Here is a 14,051-nt window from a genome sequence, read left to right as displayed (position 1 = left end):
AGAGGAGACAGAAGTCAGGCAGAGCCGTGGTAGTAGGGGACTCCATAGTGAGAGGTACAGAAAGGGGTTTCTGAGGCAACAGGTGGGATTTAAGGATGGTGTTTTGCCTCCCTGGTGCCAGGATCCAGGATGTCACAGACCGATTGCAGGGCATCCTCAAGGGTGAAGGTGAACAGCCGGAAGTGGTGGTGCATGTCGGCACAAATGACGTCGGGAAGAAGAGGAAAGAAATTCTGCAGCGTAACTTCAGAGAACTCGGAAGAAGGCTGAAAAGCAGGACCTCCAGGGTGGTTATCTCCGGTTTGCTTCCAATTCCTTGTGCTGGTGAGGGCAGGAACAGGGAGATAGGAGATCTGAATGTGTGGCTGAGGAGCTGGTGCAGGAGGCAGGGATTTAGACTCTTGGACCACTGGGATCTGTTTTGGGGTAAGGATGAATTGTACAAAAGGCACTGGTTGCATCTTAACAGACGGGGGACCAGCATTCTGGCAGGCAGGTTTGCCACTGCTACACGGGTGTGTTTAAACTAAGTAGTGGAGGGGAGGGGATGAACTGGAAATATTAGAATGGAGTTAAAGGGAATAAGAGAATAAGAAAAGTAAAGAAAGACAACAGAATTAACGGGGCAGAAAACTCAGGAAGGGATTGGAGAGTATGGCCAAGTGCAATAGGAATCGATGTGAAAGATGAGGGGAGTAAAATTATTACTTCAGATGGATTAAAAATATTATATATGAATGCATGGAGTATAAGAAGTAAAGTGGATGAGCTTGAGGCTCAGTTGGAAATTGGCAAGTATGATGTTGTGGGAATAACAGAGACATGGCTGCAAGAGAACCAGGGCTGGGAAATGAATATTCAGGGATATACGTCCTATTGAAAGGACAGACAGGTTGGCAGAGGGGGTGGGGTGGCTCTGTTGGTGAGGAATGAAATTCAGTCACTTGCAAGGGGGGTCATAGAATCAAGAGATGTAGAGTCAGTATGGATAGAACTGAGAAACTGTAAGGGCAAAAACACCCTAATGGGATTGATCTACAGGCCCCCAAACAGTAGCCTGGATATAAGATGCAAGTTAAATCAAGAGTTAAAATTGGCATGGCGCAAAGGTATTACTATGGTTGTTATGGGGAATTTCAACATGCAGGTAGACTGGGAAAATCAGGTTGGTACTGGACCCCAAGAAAGGGAGTTTGTGGAGAGCCTCAGAGATGGATTCTTAGAGCAGCTTGTATTAGAGCCTATCAGGGAGAAGGCAATTCTGGATTTAGTGTTGTGTAATGAGCCAGATTTGGTGAGGGAACTCGAGGTAAAGGAGCCATTAGGAGGTAGTGACCATAATATGATAAGTTTTACTCTACAATTTGAGAGGGAGAAGGGAAAATCGAAAGTGTCAGTATTACAGTTGAACAAAAGGGACTATGGACCCATGAGGGAGGAGCTGGCCAAAGTTGACTCGAAAGATACCCTAGCAGGGATGACAGTGGAACAACAATGGCAAGTATTTCTGGGAATAATAGACAATAGACAATAGGTGCAGGAGTAGGCCATTCGGCCCTTCTAGCCAGCACAGCCATTCACTGTGATCATGACTGATCATTCGCAATCAGTATCCAGTTCCTGCCTTATCCCCATAACCTTTGATTCCGCTATCTTTAAGAGCCCCATCTATCTCTTTCTTGAAAGCATCCAGAGACTTGGCCTCCACAGCCTTCTGGGGCAGAGCATTCCATACATCCACCACTCTCTAGGTGAAAAAGTTTTCCCTCAACTCCGTTCTAAATGGCCTACCCCTTATTCTTAAACTATGGCCTCTGGTTCTAGACTCACCCATCAGCGGGAACATGCTTCCTGCCTCCAGCGTGTCCAATCCCTTAATAATCTTATATGTTTCAATAAGATCCCCGCTCAGCCTTCTAAATTCCAGAGTATACAAGCCCAGTCGCTCCAGTCTTTCGACATATGACAGTCCCGCCATCCCGGGAATTAAGCTTGTGAACCTACGCTGCACTCCCTCAATAGCAAGAATGTCCTTCCTCAAATTTGGAGACCAAAACTGCAGACAGTACCCCGGGTGTGGTCTCACCAGGGCCCTGTACAGCTACAGAAGGACCTCTTTGCTCTTGTACTCAATTCCCCTTGTTATGAAGGCCAGCATGCCATTAACTTTCTTCACAGCCTGCTGTACTTGCATGCTTGCTTTCAGTGACTGATGTACAAGAACACCTAGATCTCGTTGTACTTCCCCTTTTCCTAACTTGACTCCATTTAGATAATAATCTGCCTTCCCGTTCTTACCACCAAAGTGGATAACCTCACATTTATCCACATTAAACTGCATCTGCCATGCACTTGCCCACTCACCCAGCCTGTCCAAGTCACCCTACATTCTCATAACATCCTACTCACATTTCACACTGCCACCCAGCTTTGTGTCATCGGCAAATTTGCTAATGTTACTTTTAATTCCCTCATCTAAATCATTAATATATGTTGTAAGCAGCTGCAGTCCGAGCACTGAACCCTGCAGTACCCCACTGGTCACCGCCTGCCATTCAGAATGGGACCCATTAACCGCTACTCTTTGTTTTCTGTCAGCCAGCCAATTTTCAATCCATGTCAGTACTCTGCCCCCAATACCATGTGCCCTAATTTTGCCCACTAATCTCCTATGTGGGACTTTATCAAAAGCTTTCTGAAAGTCCAGGTACATTACATCCACTGGCTCTCCCTTGTCCATTTTCATAGTTACATCCTCAAAAAATTCCAGAAGATTAGTCATGCACGATTTCCCCTTCGTAAATCCATGCTGACTCGGACAGATCCTGTTTCTGCTATCCAGATGTGTCATAATTTCATCTTTTATAATGACTCCAGCATCTTTCCCACCACTGACGTCAGGCTAACTGGTCTGTAATTTCCTGTTTTCTGTCTTCCTCCCTTTTTGAAGAGAGGGACAACATTAGCCACCCTCCAATCCACAGGAACTGATCCTGAATCTATAGAACATTACCAATGCGTCCACGATTTCTAAAGCCACCTCCTTAAGTATGCTGGGATGCAGACCATCAGGTCCCGGGGACTTATCAGCCTTCAGACCCAACAGTCTATCCAACACCATTTCCTGCCTAATGTAAATTTCCTTCCGTTCATCCATTACCCTAGGTCCTTTGGCCACTATTATATCTGGGATATTGTTTGTGTCTTCCCTAGTGAAAACAAATCCAAAGCACCTGTTCAACTCGTCTGCCATTTCCTTGTTCTCCATAATAAATTCACCCGCTTCTGTCTTCACGGGCCCAATTTTGGTCTTAACTATTTTTTCCCTTTTCACATACCTAAAGAAGCTTTTACTATCCTCCTTTATATTCTTGGCTAGTTTACCTTGGTGCCTCATTTTTTCTCTACATATTGCCTTTTTAGTTACCTTCTGTTGCTCTTTAAAAGTTTCCCAATCCTCCGGCTTCCCACTCGTCTTTGCTATGTTATACTTTTTCTCTTTTATTTTTATACTGTCCATCATTTCCCTTGTCAGCCACGGCCTCCCCTTACTCCCCTTAGGATCTTTCTTCCTCTTTGGAATGAACTGATCCTGCACCTTCCACATTATTCCCAGAAACACTTGCCATTGCTGTTCCACTGTCATCCCTGCTAGGGTATTGTCCCATTGAACTTTGGCCAGCTCCTCCCTCATAGCACCATAGTTCCCTTTGTTCAACTGTAATACTGACACTTCCGAGTTTCCCTTCTCCCTCTCAAATTGTAGATTAAAACTTATCATATTATGGTCACTACCTCCTAATGGCTCCTTTACCTCGAGGTCCCTGATCAAATCCGGTTCATTGCACAACACTAAATCTAGAATTATGTTTTCTCTGGTAGGCTCCAGTACAAGCTGTTCTAAGAATCCATTTCGGAGGGACTCCACAAACTCCCTTTCTTGGGGTCCAGTACCAACCTGATTCCTCCAGTCTACCTGCATGTTGAAATCCTCCATAACAACTGTAGCATTACCTTTGGAACATGCCAATTTTAACTCTTGATTCAATTTACACCCTACAGCCAGACTACTGTTTGGGGGCCTGTAGGTAACTCCCATTAGGGTCTTTCTACTCTCAGAATTTCTCAGTTCTATCCATACCGACTCTACGCCTCCTGATCCTATGTCCCCCCTCGCAAGGGACTGAATATCATTCTTCACCAACAGAGCCACCCCACCCCCTCTGCCCATCAGTCTGTCCTTTCGATAGGAAGGAATATTTGAATATTCATTTCCCAGGCCCTGTCCACTTGAAGCCATGTCTCTGTTATTCCCACAACATCATACTTACCAATTTCCAACTGTGCCTCAAGCTCTTCCACTTTATTTCTTATACTCCGTGCATTCATATACAATACTTTTAATTCATTACTCCCCTCACCTCCCATATCAATTCCTATTTCACTTGGCCATACTGTATGATCCCTTCTTGAGCTTTCTGCTCTGTTGATTCTGCTGTCTTTCTTAACTTTTCTTATTCTCACTTTCCCTTTATCTCCATCCTTATATTTCCAGTTCGTCCCCTCCCCCCCACTACTTAGTTTAAACACACCCATGTGGCAGAGGCAAACCTGCCTGCCAGAATGCTGGTGCCCCGCTTATTAAGGTGCAACCCGTCCCTTTTGTACAATTCATCCTTACCCCGAAACATACCCCAATAGTCCAAGAATGTAAATCCTTGCTTCCTGCACCAGTTCCTCAGCCACACATTCAGATCTATTATCTCCCTGTTCTTGCCCACTCCAGCAAGAGGAACTAGAAGCAAACCGGAGATAACCACCCTGGAAGTCCTGCTTTTCAGCCGCCTTCCAAGTTCTCTGAAGTCACGCTGTAGAATGTCTTTCCTCTTCTTCCCCACGGCATTTGTGCCGACATGCACCACCACTTCCGGGTGTTCACCTTCACTCTTGAGGATTCCCTGCAATCGGTCTGTGACATCCTGAATCCCGGCACCAGAGGGTGCCAGATAATACAGAAAGTGCAGGATCAGTTCATTCCAAAGAGGAAGAAAGATTCTAAAGGCAGTAAGGGTGGCCATGGATGATAAGGGAAGCCAAGGAGAGTATAAAAATAAAAGAGAGGAAGTATAACATAGCAAGGAGAAGCAGGAAGCCAGAGGACTGGGAGACTTTTAAGGAGCAACAGAAGATAACTAAAAAGGCAATATCGGGGGAAAAGATGAGGTACGAAGGTAAGCTAGCCAAGAATATAAAGGAGGATAGTAAAAGCTTCTTTAGGTATGTGAAGAGGAAAAAATTAGTTAAGACCAAAGTTGAGCCCTTGAAGACAGAAACGGGTGAAATTATTATGGGGAACAAGGAAATGGCTGACGTGCTGTACAGGTACTTTGGATCTGTCTTCACTAGGGAAGACATAAACAATCTCCCAGATGTAATAGTGGCCAGAGGACCTAGGGTAACAGAGGAACTGAAGGAAATTCGCACTAGGCAGAAATTGGTGTTGGGTAAACTGATGGGACTGAAGGCTGATAAATCCCCAGGGCCTGATGGTCTGCATCCCAGGGTACTTAAAGAGGTGGCTCTAGAAATTGTGGATGCATTGGTAATCATTTTCCAATGTTCTATAGATTCAGGATCAGTTCCTGCGGATTGGAGGGTAGCTAATGTTATCCCACTTTTTAAGAAAGGAGGGAGAGAGAAAACGGATAATTATAGCCGCAAACACAAGGAAATCTGCAGATGCTGGAACTTCAAGCAACACATATAAAAGTTGCTAGTGAACGCAGCAGGCCGGGCAGCATCTCTAGGAAGAGGTACAGTCGATGTTTCAGGCCGAGATCCTGACGAAGGGTCTTGGCCCGAAACGTCGACTGTACCTCTTCCTAGAGATGCTGCCTGGCCTGCTGTGTTCACCAGCAACTTTTATGTGTGTTACAGGTAATTATAGACCAGTTGGTCTGACATCAGTGATGGGAAAGATGCTGGAATCAATTATAAAAGATGAAATAGTGGCATATTTGGATAGCAGTAGCAGGATAGGTCCGAGTCAGCATGGAGTTACGAAGGGGAAATCATGCTTGACTAATCTTCTGGAATTTTTTGAGGATGTAACTATGAAAATGGACATGGGAAAGCCAGTGGATGTAGTGTACCTGGACTTTCAGAAAGCCTTTGATAAGGTCCCACATAGGAGGTTAGTGGGCAAAATTAGAGCACATGGTATTGGGGGTAGGGTACTGACATGGACAGAAAATTGGTTGGCAGACAGAGAAACAAAGAGTAGGGATTAACAGGTCCTTTTCAGAATGGCAGGCAGTGACTAGTGGGGTACTGCAAGGCTCGGTGCTGGGGCAGCAGCTGTTTACAATATACATTAGTGAATTAGATGAAGGGATGAAAAGTAACATTAGCAAATTTGCAGATGACTCAAAGCTGGGTGACAGTGTGAAATGTGAGGAGGATGTTATGAGAATGCAAAGTGGACAGGTTGAGTGAGTGGGCAGATGCAGTTTAATGTGGATAAATGTGAGTTATCCACTTTGGTGGCAAGAACAGGAAGGCAGATTGCTATCTGAATGGTGTCAAGTTAGGAAAAGGGGAAGTACAACGAGATCTTGGTGTCCTTGTTCATCAGTCACTGAAAGTAAGCATACAGGTACAGCAGGCAGTGAAGAAAGCTAATGCCATGTTGGCCTTCATAACAAGGGGAATTGAGTATAGGAGCAAAGAGGTTCTTCTGCAGTTGTACAAGACCCTGGTGAGACCCCATCTGGAGTATTGTGTGCAGTTTTGGTCTCTAAATTTGAGGAAGGGCATTCTTGCTATGGAGGGAGTGCAGCGTAGGTTCACTGGGTTAATTCCAGGGGTGGTGGGAATGTCATATGTTGAAAGATTGGAGTGACTGGGCTTGTATACACTAGAAGAATGAGAGGGGATCTGATTGAAACATATAAGATTATTAAGGCAAACAACAGGAATTCTGCAGATGCTGGAAATTCAAGCAACACACATCAAAGTTGCTGGTGAATGCAGCAGGCCAGGCAGCATCTCTAGGAAGAGGTACAGTCGACCCTTCAGGCCGAGACCTTTTGTCAGGACTAACTGAAGGAAGAGTTAGTAAGAGATTGGACATGCTAGAGGCAGGAAACATTTACCGATGTTGGGGGAGTCTAGAACCAGAGGCCACAGTTTAAGAATAGGAGGTAGAGCATTTAGAATGGAGTTGAGGAAAAACTTTTTCCACACAGCGGGTTGTGGATCTGTGGAATGCTCTGCCTCAGAAGGCAGTGGAAGCCAATTCTCTGGATTCTTTCAAGAAAGGGTTAGATAGTGCTCTTAAAGATAGCAGAGTCAAGGGATATGGGGAGAAGGCAGGATCAGGGTACTGATTGTGGATGATCAGCCATGATCACAGTGAATGGCGGTGCTAGCTCGAAGGGCCAAATGGCCTACTCCTGCACTTATTGTCTATTGTCTATTGCCCAGAAAAAGGCAATGGCAAACCACTTCTGTAGAAAAATTTGCCAAGAACCATCAGGGCCATGGAAAGACCATGATTGTTCACGTAATGAATGAACCAATCGGAAGTACAATAATTTTTGGACATACTTGAAAAATTAGAACATAGAACATTATGGCACTATACTGGCCCTTCGGCCCACAATATTGGACCAACCTTTTAACATATTCAAAGATCAATCTAACCCTTCTGTTAGGGTGTATTCTGGAGTTGGGGTATATAGCAAGTATTAATTTCACCAGCAACCAGTCTTCCGATTTGAATGTGGATTGCAGATTGAATTGAAAATGCAACTCAGAACAATTACACCTCAGCTGCCTGCATATGTATGAATGTGGTTTAGAGTCACTGGAGATCAGCATTCATTTTGGGTGTCTGGAGTGGCAGTGTGAAGAAGGAGGTGTATGAAGACTATACGTAATTCAAAGGAAGCATTGTAAATACATTGTAACTATAGAATTGTCCTGCTAAAGAACCAACCTTGAGCATATAAAAATGTCATGTAATATTGGGACGGGAAGCCTGTTCCTCCAAGAGTGTTTCAATATGATGCCTGTTGCTCGTTTTTGTTGAATAAAACATTTCTACATCTACCAGCTTCAGTGTCTCTTTGGTGACTTTGTACATGTCACAACACCTTCCCTTCTACATAGTCCTCCATTTTTCTTTGTTCCAGGTGCAGCAGAAATTTTAAACTGTTATAAAAGCCTTAGAAAATGTCACTTCAAAATTTAAACAATGAAACAGTAAAATTCATACATGGTGGATCAGGAACAAAAACATATAACTTGATCTAGCAATCTAAATATACAATGCTGTGTGTGAATGTTCAGGTTTTTCTCTTACCCTTTTATTTAATATAATCCATACATTGAAAATGCTATCTGACTTTGTTTTAAACATTACATATTGAATTTGTATGTTATGAATTGAAAAAGGCATATTATTCACAAATATACTATATATATTTGAATACAAGAATCTTAAAAATCAATGGAAGTTGTCAGCTGAGACTATGTATTTTCCTTTGTGTGCAGACATTGATGAATGTGCTAATCCTGAATTAAATGATTGTGAACATATTTGCCAAAATATTCCTGGACGGTATAAATGTGCGTGTAATCCTGGTTTCAAGCTAGATAACGAGAACGAGAAGAATTGCATTGGTGTGTATAAACTTCATTGAATATATATTGTAAATATTGCCTGGTAAGGTTTTATAAATAATGTGCTGAAGGAGTTATGTACGGAATCATAATGTGGTTTTACTAGTAAACATTTAACAAAGATAAGCTGAGCTTTGGGGAAAAAATTGGTTGACACAGTAATGGAGTCCTCTCCCATCATATACTTCCCCAAATATTTGCTTCCCACCTTCATCTAAAGTTTTGTGTTTGAAAGAAAAGTAAAAAAAAACGTAAGCTAATCAAGCAAAACCTCCAATCCATATCCTTTCACCCATTAACACAGGGATTCCCAATCATTTTAATGCCATGGATATCTACTACTCACTGAGGGGTCCATGGATACCAGGTTAGGAACCCTTGAACTAACAAAACTCCCTGTGTAATCAGGTGTGGTATTTAAATTGATTAAGCATTGCACAAAATATACAAGTTATTTTTAGCTGAACAGTTTGAAGAATTACAATGATTTCATTTAGCAAGTGGGCAAAACTTCCTTCAGAGGTCAAGTAATGTGCCCATACTGTCAAGCAGCACACTTGAATGGTCAAATGGGCATCATGCTAGAATGAGTGCTGAAAATATCTGAAGCTTATGTATAAAGGAAGAAGGGAAATCATTTGAAGATAAACAACTTTTACATTCAATATTAACATCTTTCATCACACTGATGTAATTTGAGGTATTTCTTCTAGATATCAACGAATGCTTATCCAATCCATGCAGTAGGAAAGGTCAATGCACAAACACACCAGGCTCCTTTAACTGCACTTGTGTAAATGGTTTTACTGGTCGATTATGCTCAGAAGGTAAGATTAAGAATATTTGATAAAAATAAGAAAAATAGACTATTGTTCAGTACTTAAGAACCTAAAGTCGGTGATAAGAATTTAAAAGATCATTTTGAAATATTAACAAAAGATAAATTCCACTTATAAAAGTCCTGGGAAATCTTGAAACTGTAAAAGGCAGGGCTTTTATTCTACTATATTTATAAACACTTAAAGTTAATGAAGCCATTCAACCCATGTGCTCTATGCAAGCACTCAAGGACTCAATCCCATCATTCCTATTCAGTTTGTCTCCTGGATACCTGCAAACTATTCTTTCTCACTTCCCTATAAATATGTGTTTGATCTCTTTTCTGTTTACTTGGGACAGGGAATATTTACAACAGCTAATTAAGCTATAATATTTCTTAGGAATGTAGAAGGCAACAAGAGCACCAGCAGAAAGCCACACAATTATGGAGAAAATCTGTAATTTCCAACTAGGAGCATTCAAGGATTGAACCTGAGTCTTTGGAACTGTGATACACCATGTACTTACCTGTACAAGGAATCACAGTATAACTTAGTATAAGATGATAGCTTCCCTATCAGTCTTACAACCAATATTTATCCAGTGAAATATAATTAATAATTGTTTGATGGGTTAATAGTTATTTTATGGGTTAGTTTCATGTAAAGAATGTGGATGACTTCCAAAACTAAAGACTATTTCCACTATTAAATGTAATTGCTGACATTTTGCCAAAAATGTTGTTAATTTGTTCTACTTTCTCCTTAAATCACCCCCTTTTTATGCTGATTGCTTCATGTCTCTCATAAGAATATCTAAAGCCAGAAAATGGTAGCCTGTCAGTTTTATATTTTACTTACAATGTAAAAAAATAAATACCCATTCAATCAATATGAAATATTAAAAGGAAGTTTGATGATGTTTTTATATCAGTCTTAATTTCAGGCATAAAATGATGTTCACATTTAAAAAGTTGCTTTCTATTTGCAATCTATGCAGGCCCCGTGTTTTTTATTCTATTTTAAATTATATGCAGATCTTTGAATAGTAGTGAATTCACTAAATGGATACTAATTCTGATTGTTATTTTCCAGACATAGATGAATGTTCGTCTTATCCATGTGTGAATGGAACATGTTTAAATATACCGGGAAGTTACAAATGCCAGTGTTATAGAGGCTTTACAGGACAGACCTGTGAAACTGGTAGGCACCACATTCTTAAATTATGATCTGTACCTGTAATATTTATTAGAGTCCCTGAGAAACCTATAGTACTGAGCACTCTCGCATTATATCCATAATCAGTCTTCAAACCTGTATCTGCTAAGTACAGGTCAACCCTCACTAATCTGGCACCACTGGGACCTGAGGAGTGCCGGATTAGTGAAAATGTCGAATTACAGAAGGATCACATTAAGCATAATCAGTGCTGGATTATCGAAGGAACCCGATTACAGGTACAGGTGTCCCCCACCTTTCGAACGTTCGGTTTACGAAACCTCACTGTTACGAAAGATCTACATTAGTACCCTGTTTTCGCTTTCAGAAGGTGTTTTCACTGTTATGAAGAAAGGCAGCGCGCAATAAAAAATCAGCACGCGATAAAAGGCAGCGCACGCCCCGAGCAGCCGCTCTGTCTCGGATTCGGAACGGCATTGCTTTAACATGCTGCATTGAGCAGCCATTGGCAAGATGAGCTCTAAGGTGTCGGAAAAGCCTGAAAGAGTAAAGGTGTTACACTTAGCGTAAAACTAGACATAATTAAGCGTTTGGATCGTGGTGAACGAAGCAAGGACAAAGTGAGTTTGGCTTGTGGAAGTTGACGGAGATGATGTTGAAGAGGTTTTGGCATCCCATGACCAAGAATTGATAGATGAAGAGCTGATGCAATTGGAAGAGGAAAGGATAACAATCGAAACCGAATGCAGAAAGTGAAGCAACTGCGTGAGATTTTCGCTGCAATGATAAAGTAGGACTTTAATTTTGAAAAGGTACGTAGGTTTAGGGGATATTTGCAGGATCGTTTGAGTGCTTACGAACAACTGTACGATAGAAAAATGCGCGAGGCTCAGCAGTCAAGCAAGACTTCTACATCAGCCACAGCAGACGACGAACCTCAACCTTCGACATCGAGGCGGGCAGTCATAGGAGAAGATGAGCTGCCTGCCCTGATTGACGATGAGATGACACCCCTGTGTCCCACCAGCCCAACACCCGGGCCCCGGACAGATACTGTACCGATTCGCGAAGAATGCAGCAGTAGCCGGGAGGCACACAGCACATCTTTAAGAAAAAAGCCGAAATAAACATGGTAATTAATTAGGTGCCGCCTAGCTCGTAATTGTCGGCCCAGATCAGAGGTGATGCAATCGGCAATCGCCTCTGATCTGCGCCGACATTTATGTGCCGGGCAGCACCTAATTAATTAGCATGTTTATTTCGGCATTTTTCTTAACGATGTGCTGTGTGCCTCCTGGCTACCCCTGCGTGCTTCGCGGCAATGTATCGGGTTGGTGGCTCGGAGGGTGGGGACCACTGCACCACCCCAACCTGCGACGACTCAGTCTAACACACCATCATCAGTGTGCTTGGCGCTGTCCCAATTCCGGTAAGTGATACTACACTGTACATACATTATTTCTACTTTATATAGGCTGTGTATTTTAACGTGTTATTTGGTAGATTTGGCAGCTTCATAGTTTAAAGGTTACTGGAGAGCGCGTTTATGCCAACAGCGCTTGCGTGAGATTTTCGCTACAGAGATCGGTGCAGGCAATCGTTGTAGAGAAGTATTTCTACTTTATATAGGCTGTGTATTTATCACATCATTCCTGCTTTTATATATGTTACTGTTATTTTAGGTTTTATGTGTTATTTGACATGATTTGGTAGGTTATTTTTGGGTCTGCGAACGCTCACAAAATTTTCCCATATAAATAAATGGTAATTGCTTCTTTGCTTTACGACATTTCGGCTTACGAACCATTTCATAGGAACGCTCTACCTTCAGATGGTGGGGGAAAGCTGTAATCGGATTAGTGAAGGTCGACTGTACTTAATAATGATGAACTATCATTAAATAAAATTATCTGTATCTGATACAGGTATGAAGTTAAATCAATGCAGAGATCTGAGTAATTTAGAATCACACGTTTTGCTATCTGTTGTTTGATGGAGGCTTTTTACGTTTTATGTTCCAACAAAGAGTTCTGAATATTCTTAAGAATTTTCTTCACTTTTCAGATATTGATGAATGTCATAGCCAACCATGTATGAATGGAGCCACCTGTCTGGATCAGATAAATAACTTCTACTGCGCCTGTTCACCTGGATATACTGGGCAATTTTGTCAAAGATGTGAGTTTTGTTAATTTTAAGCAGAATTAACTAAACAATCTGTTTGTTGTCTGCCCCTCAGCAAACGATAATACTCATAAATTTGATTAATAGTTTAATAAAAACTTATTCTTAATTTGGCCTGTAATATCTATTTTGCCTCTATTTTCATCTTATAAGTCAGCGGTCCCCAAGCACCGGGCTGCACACCGGTACCGGGCCGCAAAGCATGTGCTACCGGGCTGCGAGGAAACGATATGATTTGGTGATATGAGTCAGCTGCACCTTTCCTCACTCCCTATCACGCACTGTTGAGCTTGAACGCACGCGAGGTCATTACCAGAGCATCATCCATGTCAGCGCGGGAAAGAGATCAATTCCTCGAGCTTGCCAATGACGGCGGGCTGAAAAGTATGTTTGACATAACATCTCTGTCGGCATTCTGGATCAAAGTCAAGGCTAAATATCCTGAGGTAGCCACGAAAGCACTGTGCTTCCATTTCCAACATATCTCTGCAATGAATGCAACAAAAGCTAAATTGCGGAATAGACTGGACATAAGGAACTCCCTTCGAGTATCGCTGTCTCCCATCACCCCTCGATGGGACCGTCTCATTGCAGGGAAACAAGCCCAGGGCTCCCACTGATTCAGCGATATTGGTGTGTTGCAATGATTTTATATGTTCATATGGGGAAAATATGTGCTGTGTGTTTAATATCCAAACGTTACTTAAAATATTATGATGCTATTGACTTACTTATATAACCATATAACAATTACAGCACGGAAACAGGCCATCTCGGCTCTTCTAGTTCGTGCCGAATGCTACTCTCACCTAGTCCCACCGACCTGCACTCAGCCCATAACCCTCCATTCATTTCCTGTCTATATACCTGTCTAATTTTTCCTTAAATGATAATGTCAAACCTGATTCTGCCACTTCTACTGGAAGTTCGTTCAACACTTACTTCAAGCTCCCCTGTCCTCCCCTGATAATTGACTTATCACTATATTCATGAGAGGAAAATATGCGCTGTGTGTTTAATATTAAATTCATTAGATAAACGCTTTTAGAAACGAGATTGGGTGTATTAGCCACTTAACATCTATATTCCGGTCGTGATTAGCACCCCACCCCCCGAACAGAATGACCAAAAACGATTTTCAGAAAAAAAATCGGCAAGTACACACATGCGCAGGTGACGCAA

At 42.1% G+C, this 14,051-nt stretch overlaps 1 protein-coding gene across 1 annotated transcript in view; it reads left to right on the top strand.

Annotated features, from left to right (window-relative positions):
- Window positions 1-14,051, top strand: part of LOC140197010 (uncharacterized) — a 227,344-nt gene that overhangs the window by 78,725 nt on the left and 134,568 nt on the right. Inside the window, exons 34-37 of the mRNA XM_072256942.1 lie at window positions 8,557-8,685; window positions 9,399-9,512; window positions 10,599-10,709; window positions 12,750-12,863. Coding sequence (XP_072113043.1) covers window positions 8,557-8,685; window positions 9,399-9,512; window positions 10,599-10,709; window positions 12,750-12,863 — 468 coding nt within the window. The remainder of the gene's footprint in view (window positions 1-8,556; window positions 8,686-9,398; window positions 9,513-10,598; window positions 10,710-12,749; window positions 12,864-14,051) is intronic.

Source organism: Mobula birostris, chromosome 4 (assembly GCF_030028105.1).
Source record: "Mobula birostris isolate sMobBir1 chromosome 4, sMobBir1.hap1, whole genome shotgun sequence".
Taxonomy (NCBI): Eukaryota; Metazoa; Chordata; class Chondrichthyes; order Myliobatiformes; family Myliobatidae; genus Mobula; species Mobula birostris.
Note: the sequence above shows the minus strand (reverse complement) of the source record. Positions and strands in the feature narration are given on the sequence as shown.